We start from the raw sequence: 21,898 nt of genomic DNA, 5'->3' as shown, positions 1-21,898 counted from the left end.
ACAGGTGGCATCGGCATGGTACATTACGAGAAGGCCATGGAAAACAGTCTTCCGGGTCATAAAGGTTCAGTGTGATCCTATGCTCATCTGACCTTTAGGATGCTTTAGGAGGCTTTTAGGAGGCTTTGGGCTGATCCTGCGTTGAGCAGGGGGTTGGACTAGATGGCCTGTATGGCCCCTTCGAACTCTAGGATTCTATGGTTCTATGACCTCCTAAAAACTTCTAACAAAGAAGACTCCACCACCCTCTGATGCAACATATTCCATCATTGAACAGCCCTCACCATCAGAAAATGTCTTCTAATATTTAAGTGGAACCTCCTTTCCAGTAATTTTGACCCATTGCTCCTAGCCCTTGTCTCTAAAGCAGCAATAAGCAAGCTGGCCCCCTCTTCAACATGTCTACCTTTTACGGAGTTAAACACAGCTACTCTATCACTCCTTTCCCTTCTCTCCTCCAAGCTACACATGGCCCAACTCTCGCAACTTCTCCTTGTCAACCATGGATCCCAGCCCCTCAAGCATGCCAGTCACCCTTCTCCGAACATGTTCCAACGTCAATATCCTTCTTGAACTGCAACACCCAGAACTAGACACGTTATTCCAAATGAGGTCAATGTGGAATAAAGTTTTCTTAGGATTGTACTGTTGAATTGGGCAATGTCCGTAATAGAGCTGGAGCAGTAGAAAACCTCAAGAGTCCAGGAGCACCTTAAAGACAAGCCAAATTTGTGGCAGGGCATGAGCTTTCGTGAGTCACTCCTCACTTCTTCAGAGCTGGAACACGAACTCCTCTCTCTCAAAACCATTCCTAATCTTTATCTGCCATACAGCAGACATTAAATATAATTTATGCACACTTGCTTATTTTTAGAAGATCCCTCAGGTTGCATGCGTCATCCCGAAACTCAAGAATGTCAGGAAAGCGGTTGGAAACTCTTCCCTTTTTCCTCTTCAAGGAATGATCAGATGCCAGATAAAGAGGTAAGAAGGGGAAGGGAGGGGAGAGTATAAGGAGAAAACAGGTGGATTCCAGGAAGGAGGGATAGGCTGCCAAACTTGCTCAAAGGCCTTCAGAGCTACAACCAGCGTGAAGCTGCCTTCTACTGGCCCATCAAAGTCAGCATTGTCTACTCAGACCAGCAGTGGCTCTCCAGGGCCTTTCTCCTTGCCTCCCACCCTAGCCTTTTGACTGGAGATGCTGGGGATTGAACCTGGGACCTTCTGCATGCCAAGCAGATGCTCTGAAGTTTTAAAAAATGAAGGCTCACACTTGCAGAAAGCTCAGTTCTGCACCAGAGCAAGCCAGTGGGTGAACCTCATGTCCCATAAATGGGCTGGACCTCTAAGCCGCAGCCTTTCCCCTCTCCCTTGCTGCCACCACAGAGACTTGTGCTCTGCATGCATGCTGTGAACTAATGCAGCAGAAAAAAATCAAATAAGTGCTCATAAACAGCTTAAATCTTATTCAGATGGGAGACTGAATAAGACATAGTTTGCAGACATCCTTCTGAAATTAAACGTGTATCTTAGCTGCCCATTCTGCAGGTGTTGGATCCTGTACTTTCAATGCACTTTCAAAGTAGATTCTCCTGTTCCATACAGGAAAATCCGACTGCAAAAGCACATTGAAAGCGCATTAGCCAACATGTGTGGAATGGTTATCGTCATTCCAGCAGGGAGTTTCCTGCTTGTCCATTTGGGCTGCATGAGCAGCACAGAGAATATACAGAGACACTGCAATGCTGTGGCCACCCTCCTTCCACCATCCACCTTGCAAAAGAAATGACTGGGACAGTTCCAGTCCCCTTCCCCATCCTTCCCCATCCTTCCCAATGAGGTTTGGCCATCCAAAGGGATAATGGCACACAGAAGGCAACAAACTACACAGCCCAGTAGACAAAAGGCAAGAATCGAACCGGAGAAACCAAGGGCCAAGTCCCCAGATAGCCACAGCCTGGTGGACCAAGTCACATTCTCTGTCTTTTAAGAGTCGTTCATGTGATCATTCCAGCATAGGACAAGCAGGGGCAGCTTCCCCTGTGGGTGCAGCACTGGTCCATTCTTCAGGATCCCAACTGAGAAAGAGAGTGGATCGAGAGAACTTCTCCAATTCTCAAAATAACAGAACTCGAGGATTGTTGGAGAAAGTGACTCCGTATGCCTGGATATTGGAGGTCACCCCATCACCGTGGGTGGGTATAAGTGCTGTCTCTTTGCCTGGGGATGTCTCTCTCTTTGTCTCCACCTGGGAGCTGCCCTCTTGGACCCCTCCTCTCTCCCTGTCCTTTGTTCTCTCCAGTCTCAGCATGGTTCTGCACAGAGTCACCCATCACTACAGGTCTCTCCTGCATGAAAGATTTCCCTCGGCCTTCCATAAGCACAATGATGGATTTAGCTGGCTGCTTGTGATAGCGAAAGAACTCTTTAGATTAGGCTCCTGCCTTTCCTTTCAGTGGCAGCCTGAATGTGAACTGAATCTACTTGAATAATTCTAAGTAACATTTTGTAATATATTTCTTGGGAGATTTGTTTTCTGCACTCCGTATCACGCTTCGGTGACTGGGCCAAACCCTGCGGTATTCGCCGAACATCCCCAAAAAGAATGGCATTGTTGGCAGCAAATTCAGGACAGACAAAAGGTGATTACTCAACAGGTGATTTAAAGATAGGGTATAGTAATACACACAAGCATAGACAGCTTCAAAAGGGGACCAGATAAATTCTGCAGGACAACTCTGTCAGTGGCTACTAGCCATGGTGCTTGAAGGGAACCTCCACATTCAGAGGCACTAATCCTCTGAATTCCAGGGGCAATGCTGGGGAAGACCTTTACCTCTGTGCCCCATCACCAGAGGAGCCGGTTGGCTAATTTGGGAGACAGGGTGCGGGATTAGATATACCACTGGTCTGATCAGGCAGAGTTCTTATGATAAAAAATAAGTAGAGTTGGTTTTTATACCCCACTTTTCACTGTCCAAAGGAGTCTCAGAGAGGCTTACCACTGCCTTCCCTTCCTACAACAGACACCCTGTGAGGTAGGCAGGGCCGAGAGAGCTCTGACAGAACTGCTCTGTGAGAACAGCTCTAACAGGACTGTGACTAGCCCTAGGTCACCCAGCTGGCCACATGTGGACGAGTGCAGAATCAAACCCAGCTCTCCAGATTGGGCGTCACCATCGCTCGTAACCACTTCACCAAGCCGGCTCGCCTATAAAGTACCTCGGATATATTATCTCTCCCACCGTGAGCCTCTGGTTGTTCTGCAGGTTGGTCTCTCCTCTGCTTGAGCACACCACGAGAAGGAAGGAGGAGGGCCCTTGGAAGAAAGCCTGGAATGTCATCCCCAGTGAGGCTCAGAGGATATGAAGCCTGCCTTTCCTGGAAGACCCACCACTATTGTGCCAGCTTCCAAGGCCTGGGTTGCTCTTGCAGCTGATTCTCTTTTATTTCCTGTTGTTGTTGTTGTTTTTTTCACTTGTTTGCTTTGTATTCCTATCAATGGGGTGTTGCATTAGAAACCGTGCCAGATTTTAAGAAGGCAGGGTATAAAAATAGGATCAGGAAATATGTTGTGGGAAAGGAGCAGCAACGGCCTACTTTGAAACCTGTTATGAGCATGGACAAAGAGGGTGGCCATAAAGGGTCAGGCAAATGCCCAAAGCAAAGGTAATCTCCTCACCCAAGGAGGGCAAACGCTGAACCAGACGAGCTGCAGAGAAGAGCTTTCAAGAGCGGAAGCCTTGAGCAATGATTTGGAAGCCCTGCAGGCAGTTTGGGTCTTGTCTGGCCTCTGTGGGTCTCTAGCCAGGATTCCACTCTTGTTATATAGCAACAGAGACATAAATCAGGAATTAATCTGATTGCAAGCAAGAGTTGGGAGCTTAAACTGATCTCTTCCTCTGCACATCCAACTGCACCCAATTGTATTTTGTTTGCCCTTTAAAAAAAATGCTCTATTTGTATCTGGCTTCGTATGCTGTAAACAGAGATGTATAATTTCTAGGCGAAGAAATCTCTCTGTCCTCATTTAGACTAGATTTGCTGAAGGAGAAGAGTAAAATGTTTTTGGAGTGTTTACACTATGTGCAATGTGATCCTTGCTGTGTTTTGCTCATGGGGGGGGGGAGAGATCCTATTGAGTTCAACAGGACTGACTCCTGGGGAACCATATACAGCCTAACTAACAAAGCCTCATATCTGGGACTCAGCATTCCTCCACAGAATTGAACCCCGTTGATTTTAGCATGGATGCAAGAAAGCAATCCTGATTAGGGCTGATCCTGTGTTGGGCAGGGGGTTGGACTAGATGGCCTGTATGGCCCCTTCCAACTCTAGGATTCTGTGATTCTAGATCAATGCTGTTTGGAAATTAAGGTCTTTCTCACTTTAGAAACAGAGACAGTGTTTTGTAGACAAATTCCTTTCCCATTTCCCCCCAGGATTTCTAAGTTTTACTAGGAAATATAAACTTTTCAATTCCCAGGGTTCTCAGACCACTTGGTAAAAGCGACGCTGGTCCTTCTAAGTCATAAAAGACAGAAACGCTAAATAAACTTTCTGGAACTGAAGTTGTCCAGTGACAGGGGTTTAATTTCGGAGTGTGCCAGTCTTTCAGCTGCCCCTTCTCTGCCTCCATTCCCTATCCGTAAACTAGAAACTGCAACAAGCATCTAAACAGCTGTTGTTGTGAAGATCAAATTCGGAAGCATCATTACCTGCCTATTCAGAGACTAGCATAGAGGACAGAGATCTAAATACAGACAAACATAAGACGTTCCCCCCATGCACTTGATATATATATAAAAAGATATATTCTCTGTACTAACAGAGAAGAACCCTTTTAAACTGACCCAGCCAAAAAGGGGGGTTCCTATTTCAGTGATCTCACAGAGGGGACTCACACCCCTCCCTGTTTTCCATTTGTTGCTACTGGCACTTGCTGGAATCCTACGCATTGCAGTCATAGTAAAGCACCCCCTCCCCTCCCTTATTCACGTGTTTGGAAATGGGGGGGGGGAGAGAGATGATGCTGGGGCTTTCCTCACAAATAAGGGACAAATTGCCTCTGGAGGTGGTTCCATTGTATCCTGAATCAGATGGAAGGTGGTCCCTGGGCATCTGGATCACTTGATGGGGAGTTGGTGGAGGGGCTTCCATTCATCCCCCCCCCCCCATCACTGCCACCTGCACGAGAATCTTGCCTAGGCAAGATCATGGCTTTTATTCCAGTTTTTTTTTTAAATCTCTTTTTCTCTCCTTCACTTTCCTGTGCTTCCTGACGATCACCAACATAAATTTTTTTAAGTGGCCATGCATCTACTAATGGGGATGGGGTGGGTTGGAAACGTAGTGCTACTTTATAACTCTTGATAGGATTTTATCCAAAACAGAGGTCTTTAAAGAGTAGGGAATGAATCACTTTGGTTTATCTCCAAGAGGCATTATTTCCCCTCCTTCGCTTGCAGATTTGCTAGGTCTTTCAACCCCCTCCCCAAAAGGGAATTCACACGCGCATGCACACACCCCTTACTTTTCCTAATAATTCCTTAGCACCTTCTCTAACGATTTCGTTAAAAATGACCCGGTGCCTCTTCTGGAATGGGGTCCCGTCTCCCTTCGGCTCCTTCAAAGGCAGCCACCAAAGTCGCTTATTGTCCGGGGGAGAGGGCGGAGGGGAGAGGAGGGGTCTGCTTTCCGTGAGAGGCCCTTTGTCTCTATTGTTCCCTGGGCTTTAGCATTCATTCCAAGCTCTCCCCCTCCCCAGCCCACTGAGCAGCCGGGAAAGGAGGAAATCCAAGACTTCCCTGCAAATGGGCTCGCGTGAATCAGACTGCGGGTCCGCGGGAAGGTCTGGGCGCCGCTTGGAACGTGACCGGGACCCCACATTCGCTTTCAAGGGAAAGAAAGGAGCCGGGTTGGCTGGGGGGGGGGTCGCTTTGGCTCCAGCGGGCGCCGGACCGATGCGGAGCTGCTGTGTGTTTCTCCCGCTCTCCCTTGTGGAATACTCTTGGGTGCCCCCCTCCTCGCCAGCTGGGAGTGCCTGGGTTGCACCCAGCCGAACTGGCAATTCCCACCGATCGCCCCTTCTCGCTACGGACCCCTCCCCTCCCCCGGTCTCCTGCCGGTCATGCCGCAGGGTCTCCCATCCCGCTGGAGCAGCGCTCGGCGGACATCGGTGGCCTGCCCCGGGAAGGAAGGAAGGAAGGAAGGAAGGAAGGAAGGAAGGAAGGAAGGAAGGAAGGAAGGAAGGAAGGAAGGAAGGCAGGCAGGCAGGCAGGCAGGCAGGCAGGCAGGCAGGCGCCTGGAAGTGCTGTCCCGCGTGGCCCAAGGGCCGTCGAGTCCCTCCGGGTGCGGAGAGCAGCAGGTGGCGGCGCGGGGCGCTTGAAGCAGACCCCCTCCAGGGGCCTTTGCGGGGACCGTCCGTCGGGCTTGGTCTGGGGCGGCCGGGGGGGGGGGCGTGGGGGGGACGGAGGCGCGGCGGGCGGCTCTTACCGATGGTGGTGATGACGGTGATGGCGAAGTAGAAGGAGCCGGCGAACTTCCACTGGACGCCGGCCTTGTGGGGCTTGAGCTGGAGGACCACCCCCTCGAGTTCGTAGTAGTTGTCCTCGGAGAGGTTGTACTTGCTCTTCAGCTCGCTCTGCTTCTGCTCCAGCTTCTGCCGCTCGGCCGTCTCCTCCTCGGACTCGAGCGCGTCGAAGACGGCGGCGCCCACCAGCAGGTAGGTGAAGGTGCAGATGATGAGGGCCAGGGTGCGCACGTTCTGCCGCTTCATGGTCCCGCCGGCCGGGCGCAGGCGGCGCGGGAGACGAGGCGGCGGCGGCAGCGGCGGCCGGAGCAGCAGCGAGGAGCGGCGCGGGGCTGCCGGGGAGCCCCGCGGGAGGCGCGGGCGGCGCGGGCTGGGGCCGGGGCTGGGGCCGGGGTCGGGGCCGGGGCTGGTGCTGACGCGGCGGCTGGAGGAGACGGGGAGGTTGCCTGGCTCATGGCTGCTGCTGAGGCTCCCGCGGCAGCTGTGCTGTGCTGTGCTGGGCAAGGCGGGCGGGCGGGCGGGCGGCCGCTGGTGCGCCGGCGGGGGAGGGAGGGCGGGACGGCCGCCGCGGAGCTGTCCCTTCAGCACCACCCCCAGGACAGCCCCGCCCGGGCGTCGCTCGCTTCCTTCGCAGGCCTTATAAGGGGCGGGGCGAGGGAGGGGAGCCAGGCCGCCCACCCCGGGGGCTCACGCGCTGGAGCTTGCCGGAGGTCCCCGGGTCCCTCGGGGCGGCGGTGCCGAGCTCCCGAAAGGCGAAGAGGCAGCTCCCGGAGAAGAACTTGGGACTGGAGTCCCAAAGGGGAAGAGACTCAGCAAACTTGGCTGAAGTTCCCAAGAACGGGATCTTTGGCAGCTCCCGTTAAAAGGGTCTCCGTTAGCAAGTCTGACGGGGGGGGGGGGAGGAGGTGAGGACTCCAAGCTGAGTAACTAGAGAGAGCATGGACTATAGTCCTGGGGATGTGCACTTCAATCGCCACCTTGCCAAGAAACTCACTGGTTGACCCTGGGCCGGCCATTCTCTCTCAGCCTAACCTGTTGTGGAGGTTAAAATGGGGGGAGAACCATGATTGCTGCTCTGAGAGCCTGGGGAGGGGGTGTAATAGGTGGACTAATGATACAAGGCAGCTTCATATAATGCATACTTCTGCACCAAATCATACATGTGCACCAGAAGCAAACTAGCAAGTGTCCTATCATGTGTTCAGCTATGCTCAACTCTGTCCATTCCAAAGCTCCTGCACAAAGTAGGAATGCTACAGTCCCTTTGCCCTACTGCAGCTGGGTTTTAACAATAAGAACCTCATAGGCAGAGGATCAATCCAGCCAATTAACTGAAAAACTTTAAAGACACAACTAGCCATGGAAGTAGAAATCCAGCAGGGAACGATGGCTCTTCAGGGTATTTCAGTGCATTCCTGTCTTTGAAGACATGAGTCCTTTCCCTTGAGGAGCAAAGTTGCTGATGTAGAGAATCTGAGAGTGCTACTTGGACAAGACTTTCAGGAACTTGGTGGAGTCATCCCGCCCCCGTACAAACAGCGACAGTGATGTCATTGACAGTGATGGCCAAATTATTCAGCATATTTTTTGGCAAATTGAATATAGGTTCCTTGCCAAATTAAAAAAAAGACAAAGTATGGTTTCGTTTGGCCCTGAGGATTCTGCAACAGGAGGCTAAAGGGGAAGAAAGTAAACTATTAGAATGGACCAATTACTCAGAGGATTAGCAGATACTGGCCGTGCCATCCTGAGCACCCATCAGAGCCCACCTACTTCACTGGAGTGTGAAGGACAGAACACTGCTTAGAATGGCACAGAAAATAACCTTGAAAACGTGAGGGAATTAAAATCCTTTGCAGAATTGCAATACACCAAAAAATGGTCTGGAGAAAGTGAATTCATTTTACTTTTGTTTCTCCAATTAAAATTCAAATTAGGGACATTGAAAAATGAAGATTGGAGCCAGCAAATTCGAGCTGCAGGGACTTGCTTTCTTCAGTCTAAGTGTTCATGCGAGTCAGATTTTCGGATTTTCTCCTTCTTCCTCCCCACTGCTTCAGGAATAGTCACCCCTAGTCCTCTGATCCCAATCACAGTGACAGACAAAATCTGCTAATCATCCCCTGAGTGGCTCCTCCCCCACCCCACCAAAGACAGAAGAACTCATGGTGGCTATTAAACTCTGATGCCTCTCATGTTCTTGGAAAGTCTGCACTGGGATGTAGGTGGGATGTTTTAAGATTAATCCACTGTGTAGGACATTTCCAGAGACAGAGAGACTTTCTGGTCTTCTATCACTGGTGCCAAATGAGAAATAGTGTATATTTATGTAACAAACTTTGAGTCTTGTGGCACCTTTAAATCCAACAAAGTTTTATTCAAGTTATAAGCCCTTTTTCAGGTACCTGAAGCTCATACCTTGAATAAAACATTGATGGTTTTAAAGGTGCCAGTGGATTCAAACTCCATCCAGCAGCTTTAGACCAGCACAGCTGCCCACCTGAATGTCTACTTGCGCAAACTTCTTGTCTGATATAATGACACATCCTTGAATTCTGCCCAAGACAGGGGCATAAATCTGGTGCTTTTGTTCAGGGTGGAGAGCTGCCACCCAGTGAAGGGTCAGGCTGATGGAGCATGTCATCAACCTGAGGAATGAAATAGCACATTCCAGAGGCAGAGCAAGGGAAGATAAGAATTTCAGGACCAAGGACAGGTCACAAGGACCTCTCCAGAACAAGATTCAAGTGGGTAGCCCTGTTGGTCTGAAGCAGCAGAACAAATTTAGAGTCCAGCAGTACCTTTAAGACCAACAACGTTTTAGTCAAGAGATGAGTTTTCGTGTGCACACACACTCCCTCAAATACACAAAAGCTCATACCTTGAATAAAACTTTGTTGGTTTTAAAGGTGGCGCTGGACTCTAAATTTGTTCTCCAGAACAAGGTTCCCTTGGGTGTTGTTCCTCTGATATTTTATTTAAAATGTGCATGCCACTGAAATATGGCCTCAGGAAGATAAGTGTGGCTGTGGATTGGTGGCAGAGCATCAGCTTGGCATGCAGTCGTTCCAAGGTTCAGTCCCTGGTACCTCCAGTTAAAAAGATCCGGCAGCAGATGATGTGAAAGATCTCTGCTAGAGACCTTAGAGCAGGGGTCAGCAAACACTGCCATTGGCTCATGGGAATTGTAGTCCATGGACATCTGGAGGACCACAGGTTGACCACCCCTGCCTTAGAGAGCTGCTGCCAATGCTGACTTTGATGGACAAGGGTCTATTTTCAGTATAAAGCATTTCCTGTATTTATGTTGCTAGAGAAAATCAGTTTCCAGTTAAAATAGTAGTGCTCTAGATTGTAGGTGTGGTGGTAAATCTAATTTCCCTCCACCATTCTGGGCACAGCAATGGTGAAGGCAGAATGCCAACAGCTGAAAGAACTTCATGAAAAGTAATCAGTATTCAAATGTGTCAGAAGGGAGACACTTTGAGGGGTAAGTGATGAAGAAAGTGTAGATCCTTAATGGAGGGTAATTTTCTTCCTCTATCTGTAGAAATGCCTGCTGGAGAGTTTCCCAGCAGTTTTCAGTTTAGATAGTCAGGGGAAATTGTGTCCACCAATTTCTTAAGGTCTTCCTGACACAGGTATCAAACACATTCCTAGCCAAACTGACTATGTGGGAATTCACCTCCTTCCTCCATGCCTGCCTCCTCAGTACAAGCCACAACCTGGGCTGAGGGGTTGGCCACCCTGCAAGAGCCACCATGAAGATATCCATGGCCAAGCAGTTCTCCATGAAATGGGCATAAATTTAGAATCATGCCTCCTGGACTTCCTCTCTTCCATGTAGAACATCAAGGGCACAGGTTCTCCTACATTCTGGCACCTCATAGAATCCTAGAGTTGGAAGGGGCCATGCAGGCCATCTAGTCCAATCCTTGCTCAATGCAGGATCAGCCTAAAGCAGCCATGACAAGTATCTGTCCAGCTGCTGCTTAAAGACTGCTAGTGAGGGGGAACTCATCACCCCTTAGGCAGCCAATTCCACTGCTGGACTACTCTGTGAAAAGTTTTTTTCCTGATATCTGGTACCATTCTACATGTAGTTTAAAGCCATAACTGAGGGCCCTATCTTCTGCCGCCAACAGGAACAACTCCCTGTCCTCTTCCAAGTGACAACCTTTCATATAACTAAAGAGAACAATCAAGTCCCCTCTCAACCTCCTCTTCTCCAGACTGAGCATTCCCAAGTCCTTTCCTGATAGGGCTTGCCCCCCAGGCTTCAGATCATCCTCATTGCTCTTCTCTGCATCTTATCAATTTTGTCCACATCCTTTCTGAAGTGAGGCCTCCAAAAGCCTTACTGAAATCCAGGTAAACTACGAACTGAGTTTCCGTGATCTTATAAGCCCGTCATACAGTCTAAGAAGGAAATCAGATTGGTTTGGCAGGACCTGTTGGAGACAAATCCATACTGACTTGCCTGAATCAACAAATTGTCTTTCAGATGTTTGCAGATCACCCCCTTTAAGATCTGCTCCATTATCTTCCCTGCAATTGGAGTTAGACTCACTGGCTGTAGTTTTCTGGGTCATCTCTCCTCCCTTTTTTGAAGATTGGGATAATGTTTGCTCTCATCCAGTCTTATTGCACCTCTCCAACCCTCCAAGAAGTCCTAAAGATGATGGACAAAGGTTCCACAAGCTCTCTCAGTAAGCACTCTTGGGTGCACACCATCTGACCCAGAGGAGAGAAGAGGAATAGAAGAGGACCACTTTCTGCATATGTGGTGGAAGTGTATGAATATATAAAATGCTGGAAACTGTGATTACTAAATTTTACAGGGGTTATTACCTGATAAATTTCCCATGTAAACAAATTACTGCTTGCAGTTTTATGTATTTTATTGTATTTTATTATTATTTATATTGTATGTTTCCTTGAGTTCCCATGAGGTAGAATGGGAGCTAACAGAGTTAAAATTCTAAGCAGAATTACATCCCTGTAAGTCCACAGAAGTCAATGGGCACAGAAGGATATAACTCTGTTCAGGATTGCACCATCACCAAATTTTTATTTTAGTAGCTGAGTCCAAAACAAGAAGAAAGCAAAAAAGGAATATGCTAGTGACAGAAACAAGGCTCCTGAAAACTTGGGTAATGCAGCCTTAAGAAAGACATGTCCTTCCATCTCCATTGAAGTCAATGGGTTTAAGGTGTAATTCTTGCTTGTCAGATGTGTAATTCTGCTAAGGATTGCACTGTTGTTTTATAATCTTTGGTAGATGATGTGTAAAAACACTACAAGATCGTATGTGCCATCTGAGAGACAGAAGGTTTTACACTTATTTGTGGATAGGTGGCAAGTCTTTCTTGTTAATTGTAAACAGAGAAATGCTTTGGGCACAGTAATTCTGCAGGCTGTCTCCATGTGATTTCTGATGAGTTCAAAGGGGAATATTCCAAGAAGGAAGGAAGGGGGTGGCATAAAAGCATTGCATCAAAGACAAGGAATAATTTATTGAGAGTTTATTGGTTTAATTTGTTATATTCATTTTTATGATGGGGTCTTTGAAACAGATTTAATAACTATATTATGAAAGTATTTTCAGAAAGATAGCTAGAGTCTGGTAACAGAGACCTAGAGGCAACCTAATGTACATGGTATAGACCTTCCTTTATAAAGTCCAACCAAGGGGCATTCAGAAGGGCATGTACTGAATGATTAATGCTGTTCAGCAGTTGCAAAGTGTTGGCCTTGGCTTAAGGAGTCTTGGCCTTGACTATACGTTTGAGCTGTGAGGTACACTGGGAGATCTTGGAACAGTCATTTGCTCTCATAGAGTCATAGAATCATAGAATCACAGAATCATAAAGTTGGAAGGGGCCATACAGGCCATCTAGCCCAACCCCCTGCTCTACGCAGGATCAGCCCTAAGCATCCTAAAGCATCCTAAAGAGTCAGTGTAAGAGGAAACATGGTATAATATATACCATGTATATCACCTAAAGTTGCTTGGATGAAGGGAAATACCATCATCACTATCTTTATTCTTAAAATCCGCTCTTCTCTTGAGGCTCACGGCAGGTAACATCAACAGTAAAAGATAATAAATAACATGAAAACTTGAAAGTACACATTAAATTTAATTAGTTAAGACATCGTGCAGTTATCCCATCCTTCTGTCAATTGATGCCAATTGATACAGCCATTGAGGAGGGGTTCTTTCTTCAGGTAGATGGATAAGCTCTTCATATTCTATCAAGTGTTTCCCCAGGAAGGTCAGCAGTTTGATGTCACTGAGTGTTATATTTCCAGCCTCAACCGTGGGCTGGCGGAATCGCTGTCTTACAGGCCCCGTGGAACTGATTAACGTCCAGTAGGGTAGCGATCCCCAACCTGTGGGCCGCGGACCACATGTGGTCCTTCAACTAATTAGAGGTGGGCCCCGAAGGACGCCTTCTCCCCCCCCCCCAGCCCTTTACAACACACTTCATTGTTGTGGTGTGTCTGTATTTTATTTTGTAGGGATGTTTAAACATTACCATAGCGATCAGAGAGCGCTAGAGCAGTGGTTGAGAGTAGAGGAGTAAACTACCCCCCCCCCACTGGGCTTCAGTAAAAGGCATTGAGTGGTCCCCGGTGAGTGGTCCTTGGCGTTGAGTGGTCCCCGGTGAAAAAAAGGTTGGGGACCACTGCAGTAGGGCATTCTACCAGACCAGGGCCAGGGCGGAAAAAGTCTTGGTTCGAGGCCAGTCTCACCTCTTTGGGGCCAGGGGCCCTAAGCAGATTTTGGTCTGCCAGCCATAGTGCTCTTTGATGGACATAATGGGAGGAGTGGTTTCACATATACAACATTCACAGGCCGTTTAGGGCTTTGAATGAATAAATGGCTTTGAAATCCCCTCCTTTTAGAGTACAGTCCTATTAAGAGTTACTACAGTCTAAGCCAATTGATGTCAGTAGAGTAATTCTGAACAGGGCTGCATTGCTAGAGGCTTAGAAATAATGGATAACCTTTCTGTCTTGGCAAGCTTTTTATGACTGATGAAGTGCAAAATCTATCCGTCTGTCTGTCTCGGAGATTGGCAAATTTTGATTCTGCATTTCTAAATGTTACCACCTAATGCTGAGCAAAACTACCCAAAGAAAAACCAAAAAATCCCACATAAATATTCAAATGCACAGAGGATATTATTCATTGACTGCTTATGCTATAGGCCTTTCTTCTTCCTCATTAAAACTGATTGCTCTACACGGCTCTTCTTCTTCTCTGACAATGTTGGACACAGTCATTTGCTGCAGAAATTGACTCATGACTGATAAACCGGAGTCATGTAGCACCTTAAAGCCTAATAATCTTTCATTCTAAAATAAGCTTTCATGGAGTCCACTTCTCCAGATGCAATGAGACTAGACATGATTTCTCATTCAGGTGTGGATTGGGAAAAATCTTTACTGGGAAAAATCCTGGTAGGCTATTGCTTTGAGCCCTGCTGACATCCAAGATGGTGCTGGCAAGGGTGAGCATGATGGAATCTTGTTTTGCCTTTGCCAAAACCCTGTTCTCACAAGTGTTTGCCATTTCCATGGGATTCCTGGCTTTTGCCTATTACCATTTGCATCTGCCTGCCATATATACTGTATCTGCCTGCAGTGCCTTTTGATCTCTTGTTATCCATTGTAGAAGGTGTGAAAGTAGTTAGTTGAGTGCCTCTGACATTCCAACTCTTAAGCCATTTGATGATATAGGAACACACTATCTTCTCCCAACCTTGAGAAGATGCGACTCCCATGGAACTAGCTTTCATTTTTGGCACACTTGGAGGGGAGAAGGCATCTGGAAAGTTTTACACCCAAACCGGTGCCCAGGAGGATTCACATGGGACAAAAGTAGATCAGGGTCAACGGTTCCCAGAGGTGTCAGCAAAGACCTAGAGATGCTTGCATCATTGTTCTTTCAGTAAAGATATTTTACTTCAACAAATCTGCTTATTGGAAGGAATTGATTGGACTCTGATAACCTTATTGGCCAGGATATGGTGGATCGAGTGAGGAGAAAATTGTACCCCCCTCCCCGCTTCACCCTGTGAGGTGGTACAGAGATATATTGGCACCCAGCTTACCAAGTTGTTAATAGCCAGACCTTTCCTCACTCTTGAGGGGCAGTCAGAAACTTAAGAGCCCTTCTACTACACCTCTTAATATCACTTAGTAATGCGTTGTCTGGCAGAAATGGACTTTGGAATACATGGCTGCTGTATCTATATACAAAGGTAGGTCTACTCCCAAGCAACCATGACCACCAGCCAGATACCAAGTTTCCATGCCTTCTCTGGATTCTTTAAATTAGATTAGTGACATGACTAGGGGCTGATTAACTGTTTGCTTTCTCTCTTCACCCAAAGCCAGAATGCATATACTTGGAACAACAAGATGACCAATAAGGTGTTACTAATTCCATCAACTCCCAATCTTTCCTTCCCTGTCACACCTGAAATTTCAATTAGCAACAACTAAAAGCATGCCATTTCCCTTCCTGAAATCCAGGGGTCATCAAGAAACATTTATATCTCTGGTTCTATCCCTGTAGAAGAATCAGTTATTGTTTTAGGTTCCTGGGAAACTTCTAAGATTCTCCCTTGGGCTTTGTCCTAACTCCAGAAAGACCTATCACTAACCTTCCAGAGTCTTTGTTAAACAACAGAATCGCCTCAATCATATTGTTTTAGGGGCTAGTATTCCAAATCTTTGCTCCTAAAACAATCTTAGCCCTAGGTTACAATTCTCTCTCTCTCTCATGTGTGTGTGTGCGCGCACACATGTGTATGTGTTCTGATGCCCTCCATACACTGCCTTCTTTAATGTCGACTACTTTTCTTCTCCAAGATGCTGGTCATCTTTATTAATTTCATTGACAACTTCTCCAAGTCATGATGATAGCTATAATTTCCCCCTATTCCCTTTTTAAAATTCTTGTTGAACCCTACTTTCCTTAGTTTAAATTCTTGTATGTGTGTTTCATTTGCTTTGGTGTGCAAGTTTGTAAATTACTTTTGAATTATTTCTTAATAAAAACTACTTTCCAGTATCTTTTTAGTCTTAAAGGCTCTTCAGTATTCCTACTTATTTTGCTGCAATAGACCTACACAAGCTACTCCTCTGGAATTATTCTCAAGGTTTTGAACTGCATTTGCCTTGGTATGTTGGAGGCTACTCCTCTCTAACACACACATGCACAGAAAAACAATTGCAAACCACTAGAGCATGTATGAAGAATCACTGTGGCAGAATTCTTGTCCCTGAGTCTCAATCAAAAGGAACCATGGGCAGTGCTCTTTCATTAAGGTGACCAGATTTTAACATTGGTAAAGCAAGACACCATTGACCGGGGGGGGGGGGGCGTTTCTTGATTAAAATTTGGTCTATATGGAGCAACAAAAATTTTCATAGAATACATAGAACACAAAAATAGTATTGTAATATATATATATATATTTAATTTCAATATAAGTACAATTTGCAAGGTGATTCTATTGTGATTCTACAGGTGATTCTACAGATTTTCCTAAACAATTAAGATAGTTGGGGGGTACTTGGGGACTATAAGCTAAATGAGCAGAGATGGTTAGAGTAGTCACTGTGAGAGTAGGTCAGAAGTGGAAAAGACTGCCTAAGGAGGTGGTGAGCTCCCCCTCACTGGCAGTCTTTAAGCAGCGGCTGGACAGATACTTATCCTGGATGCCTTAGACTAGTCCTGCATTGAGCAGGGAGTTGGACTAGATGGATGACCCCTTCCAACTCTATGATTCTAAGCTTCTATTATTCTATTTGGACACTTCCAACTTCAGCCAACTAAGACATATTGACATTTTAACAATGATGTAACACCTTTACTGAGCAAACAATAATGAAACACAGAGATGGTCTTAGAGGTGTGTAGGGCCTAAGGTGATTAGATATCTTCCTCACTAAATATCTTTTCCCATTTTTGCTGGCATCCATGGATAGTCATAGGACAGACAGACAGTTTCTTCCTTAAGAAGATTATTTGTAATCATTGCTGAATTCCAATTTTTTCTGGTAAAATTCTAGTCAATTGTCTTTAGTAATTGATCAAATCTTATAATAAATTGCAGTATTTGCTAGGGAAGAATTGCACTGAGCCCTGACCTGGATAGCCCAAGCTAGCCTGATCTCTTCAGATCTTGAAAGCTAAGCAGAGTCCACAGTTTGCTAGTTTCATTGTTTTTGGTTTTCATTGGTTAGGGCTTCTCACCCCTTTCCATAGTGATCCCACACTATTAAGAAATGGGATGGGACTAGACAGTGATTGTGATGCTATGACGGCCCTAGACAGCCCATGAGATTTGGCCGCATACCAATGCCACAGGATGCAAATGAACCTCTTGCCCTGGTCACACGGCTTGTCCTAGCCAATCAGGAACAGATAGCACTGTTACCTGAATACTTTTGTCCCTATTGCAAAAATAATTGAATCACGGGCACATTTTGGTATTGATGATTCATGAAAATGGACATCCCTTTCAAATTAACCCTACAAAGGAATCACTTTTACCTTTCTTTCAGCCATCTGCCAGGATGTGTTCATGAGGACAATCTAGAAAATGCCTTGGAGAAATTAATTCTTTTCCGGATTTCTTTAGCATGTAGGTTCATTACCTCACAGCAAATGCAGACACATTAATGAATGGCATTATCCCAAGCAAAATGGCATTATCCCAAGCAAAACCTCACAGGGAATAAAGAATATTTTTATTTCTCTCCAGAAACCCTTGCTGGAAAGAAGCAATTTTAATATTTCCTTTTCTACTGGAAGCCTGCCAAGATCAGCGTGCCTGACTGCCACATCACTACTTACCTTCTCTGTACATACATAAATAATCTCCCTTCCCTCCAACATGTCACTGTGGTGGGGTTGATAAATGATGGCGTTGTTCCCTTGAAACTTTGGTTCAGATTGTTTTGTACTATTCCCTCGAGATCTGCTATACAAATGTGCAATATTTTTGTTTTCATTTCATCATTTCTTGTTGGGTCATAAGCTCCACTGACAATTCTTATGATCATTATGAAACAAGTCCATCTTTTCCCCTGCCCAGGTTTGATTAATTTCACGGGGATTATATCCCCTAACCCTATGTCATGTCAAAGTGATGAGGAAAAGGACCCCGATTTTATAAGTAATTAAAAACTGCTATGTTTTAAAGAGATGGCTGGATGGAGTCATAGAAGCAGTCAGTGTGAACTTAAATGGGGAATGGTAGAGGACAGGAAGGCCCGGGGGATCATTGTCCATGGGGTCGCAATGGGTCGGACACCTGAAGCACCTAACAACAACAACATTTTAAAGATGTTGTAACAGCTGGGGCAGAGGACTACTACTCCAATTACCATGGAAGATGGAGAAGACCTACAAGGGGACTGGTGCATGGAAGAGGCAGAGCGTTAGCACCCTTGGCATACAGGCAGCATTACAGAGCAGCGGGAGCCATTTGGCTGCCCTGGGTAGGCAGATCTAGTTACACAGCAGAGAGTGACTTGCAACCGGCAACCCAAAGAAGAAGGCAGAAAGGGACCGTCCCAAAGCTGCTACTGAGTCACCCTTGATTGCTGGAAACACTGTGGGAAAGAACAATTTTCTCCCTTTGCAACATCTGTTTGAATTTTGTAACTGGAAAGCCTTGGCATAGGTTTCACATTTCCCAGTACTCTCTCCCTGCTTCTGACCTCCTTGAAGTCCTTATTTATTTACTTCTATAGTTCTCGAGTTTGCCTGTGGAAAGCCATTGCTTTGCTTTGCTTTTTAGATCATGCAAACAAAGCAAACAGCCTTCTGATCCAGAGGAATTAACTTTCATTTTCTTTTTAAATAAATGAATCCATCTCTATTTAGCAATCAAGCTTAGTAGTTCAATGATCAGTTTTGGAATTGTCTGTTATCTTGCTGGCAGCATTAAGCTTACTATTATTAATACATTCTTTGAAAAATGCCTGATTGAACCCCAGAAAGAACTCTGTTCAAAATAAGCTATTTTGTAGTTGTTAGGTGCGAAGTCATGTCCGACCCATCGCGACCCCATGGACAATGATCCTCCAGGTCTCTCTGTCCTCTACCATTCCCTGGAGTCCAGTTAAGCTCGCAAGTCCAAAGTCAAATTTTCCAATTTCTATCTAATCTCTAAGTGAGATTCTCTAACAGGTAGAGGAAAATTTTGAGTCAAGTTTCCAAAGAACTCTGACCCTTCTTTAAATTTAAGAGTTAAAATATAGTACAGTATTTAGACTGTCAGGCAGGGGGCCCCTTTGGGATTGTGACACAGTGTGGTGAGCTCAGGCACAAAATGACTCCACAAAATGGCTACCACAGGAGGCTCAGGCAGCCACAAAATGGCTGCCACACCTTCGGTCACACAGTGGGGATTATTGGGCTGTGGTGTTAGATGCTGCCAAAGCAATATTTAAAAAAACCTGCACAGCCAATCAAGTCTGTAGGGGCCAATCCGAACCCTTGATAAGCAAAAGCCCCACCAGGCCCCAACATTTTCTAAAAACACTTGGAGAGCACAAGAAAAAGGTTCAAATCCCCACTCTGCCATGGAAACCTACTGGATGACCTTGGGCAGGTCACTTTTTCTCACATTCTGTAAAGATAACATGGAGATGGGGAGAAACACTGTAAGCCATGTTGGATCTCCCTTTGGGGAGAAAAGCTGGGTACAAATATCTAAATAAATAAACAAACAAACAAACAAATAAATAAATAAATAAATAAATAAATATGTTGTTGGCTCTAAATAGATCTGTTATCAGACCGAGAAGTGGAGCCTGAAAAGTGCCCAGTAATCTTCTCTGACTCACCCTTTCCTTTCCTTTCTAGCAAACCAAGAGACGAATGTCCACCACTGAACCCAGAGAAGAGGAATTTGAATCTAATTTGCACCAAGTGTCCAAAGCTAGCTTGTCGTTTCAAGTTTTCATTGTGGTCCTCTCACGTTTTTAAAAAAAATGTTTCCTTGGCCACAAACCTTTCCCATTTGTGCCATTGTAACAGTGCTCCTATGACACATCCTCAGGAACTAGGGGTCTGAGATCTTCTTGAGTTGTCTCACCTGCAATGAATCAAAGAAAACCAAACAATTCTGCATGAGGCTCCCTTTGAATTTAGGACACCGTCTGCTGGGAAGTTCCCCCGGGCAGCTTCTTTTCGTTTCCATGAGGCTGGCTCAAGAAAACTTTTTGCCAGACTGCACCACAGAAAGGCCAAGAGACCTCTGGAAGCCACAAAATCGCAGGCAAGGTGTGGGCTCAGAGCACAGGGCATCTGTTGTTGCCTTCTGCAGCATCTGCAGCACCCAGACCTTAATTTGTAACATAGTTAAAAGCAACAAAATGGAGATTTGATTAAAGCAACATCTGGTGCCTGTTTGCTTAAATGCTCAGGAGTCATTGATCACAGTACAGCTTGCTGCCCTTGGCCGGGGGAGAGGCCTAAACAAGGGACAGGGAAAAAGCAAGTTGACGATAAATGAAAGACTTATTTGCACATTGCTGGCACATGAATTGTTAGCTCTCCTCAAAACTGACACGCTCAATTTCCAGGCAGCATGAAGAGTAATTGTGGCTCAGGGATTTAAAAAGCCAGCAAACTAGGCAAGCTTGGGTTCAAATCCTTGGTTTTCTGTGAAGCTCACGGAGTGATCATGCTGTCTTTGACTTGCAGGGTTGTTTTTAGGAAAGCACAAGGCAAGAGAGAACAATATCTGCAGCGCTGAATTTCCTGAAGGAACGACAACTGGATGAACATACATGACCCCCCTCCCACCCAAATTCCTACCTACAATTCAGCACAGGGCAGCAAAGGAGGGAGGGGCAGAGATGGCCAAAGAAGGGAAGTTCCACCCAAATGCAAGTGCTTGTCCCCTACACCAGCCATTCCCAACCCTTTTTGGGCCTTTTAGGGGATCTTCTCAGGTTCCAGGGCCTTCTGGATCCAACCCAACACAAAAAGATAGACAGAAAATCATTTATTATTGAACACCACGAAAACTTGAACTTTCCGACATACTGGAAAAACCTTTTAAGAGACAGTATGGAATAAAAGTTTAGAACAAAAGAAATATTTGTGTCCATTTGTTTTCTTCAATGAATTAATTCAAGCACAAAAAAAGGAATGGATTAGATTAATTCTTTATCTTTCCCTTGATGAAGGGAACTTTTGAAGAACAATGCCATACATGATGAAATGGGCATTTCATCGGTTCAGTTACCAGAGCCCTCCCAGAAACCCTCTGGGTTCCCCTTCTCACATTTTTCAGTCTGTGGACACCTTCAAATGTGCCAGTCCCCCCCCCCCCTGAAGAGCCATATGGCCCTCATTGAGAATGGCTGTCCTACACAATTCAGAACTAAGGATCAACAGCAGATGAGGGATTGTACCAATTAATTTGTGGGGAGTATTCTAAAGACAGACAGACAGAGAGAGAGGTCAATGCATATTGTACCTTATCTATAGAGGCCACCTGTCCTGTGAGTTCATCTCCATCACTGAATGAAAGCCCTATTTTGCTTAACACCCATTTTGTTGTTTGCCCAAACAGAGTCCACCCACTTCCCAAGAGAATATGCAACCAGCTGGCTTTGGCAGCTGTCGGTCAGCCCCCTTCCGTGTGTTGAGCCAAGGCAATTTTCCAGTGGGTTTACTGTCCAATGCCAAGCACTCTGTTTGGCCGAAGCTCCCATGTCATCTGCCTGAAAATCCCCTGAGGCCAGAGGTCTTGGCATTTCCTCCAAGGTTCTTTGGTTCAGCATTGGACTGGCATTCATTTAAAGGCTCAATTTCCTTGCCTGACTTCCTTCTTTCCATGTTAATTCATCTCCTAAATAGCCCCTGCTCTTCCTCCATGAGTCCTCCTTCCATGCTCTAGAACAGTGACATTCACTCAGCAGTTCTGGAACCATGTGCAGCTCCTAGACATGCCACCTGTGGCTCCTCGGAACAGTCTAGTGATCTCTCTCAGCTGCTACCCCTCATGCCGAGGAAAGAGCAGGAAGGCAGAGAGAGATGGAGCTGAGTTTCAACAATAGTGGGGAGAGACAATTCCACCTGCACAGAGGTACTCTGGAGGTTCAAACAAAAGGTTATAGTTATTAATTCATTCATTCATACATTTGTGTTTGTTTACTGGATTTGTTTCCCGCCGTTATCAGAACCATCTTGCACTGGGTTACAATCATGGAGCATAAAACCCACATAAAATTAATAATTAATAAATAAAATTAATAAAAACCCTAGCAGCATAAACTCTCCTTCTACCCCACCCACCAAGCCTCACATCCCTAGTGCTT

At 46.0% G+C, this 21,898-nt stretch overlaps 1 protein-coding gene and 1 long non-coding RNA gene across 3 annotated transcripts in view; one reads left to right on the top strand and one right to left on the bottom strand.

Annotated features, from left to right (window-relative positions):
* KCNK3 (potassium two pore domain channel subfamily K member 3) overlaps positions 1-7,020 on the bottom strand; it is an 89,437-nt gene extending 82,417 nt beyond the window's left edge. Inside the window, exon 1 of the mRNA XM_077331030.1 lies at positions 6,496-7,020. Within this exon, the coding sequence (XP_077187145.1) occupies positions 6,496-6,778 (283 nt within the window). The 5' untranslated portion in view covers positions 6,779-7,020. The remainder of the gene's footprint in view (positions 1-6,495) is intronic.
* On the top strand, positions 6,591-15,620 carry LOC143834317 (uncharacterized). Of its 2 annotated transcripts, none has more exons than XR_013229763.1 (2): positions 6,591-6,724; positions 11,037-15,620. It is a non-coding gene; the product is annotated as an uncharacterized LOC143834317 (long non-coding RNA). The 2 variants fall into 2 exon arrangements; XR_013229762.1 differs by having other exon boundaries at positions 6,611-6,724; positions 11,145-15,620.
* Positions 15,621-21,898: the final 6,278 nt, after the last annotated feature.

Source organism: Paroedura picta, chromosome 1, assembly GCF_049243985.1.
Source record: "Paroedura picta isolate Pp20150507F chromosome 1, Ppicta_v3.0, whole genome shotgun sequence".
Taxonomy (NCBI): Eukaryota; Metazoa; Chordata; class Lepidosauria; order Squamata; family Gekkonidae; genus Paroedura; species Paroedura picta.
Note: the sequence above shows the minus strand (reverse complement) of the source record. Positions and strands in the feature narration are given on the sequence as shown.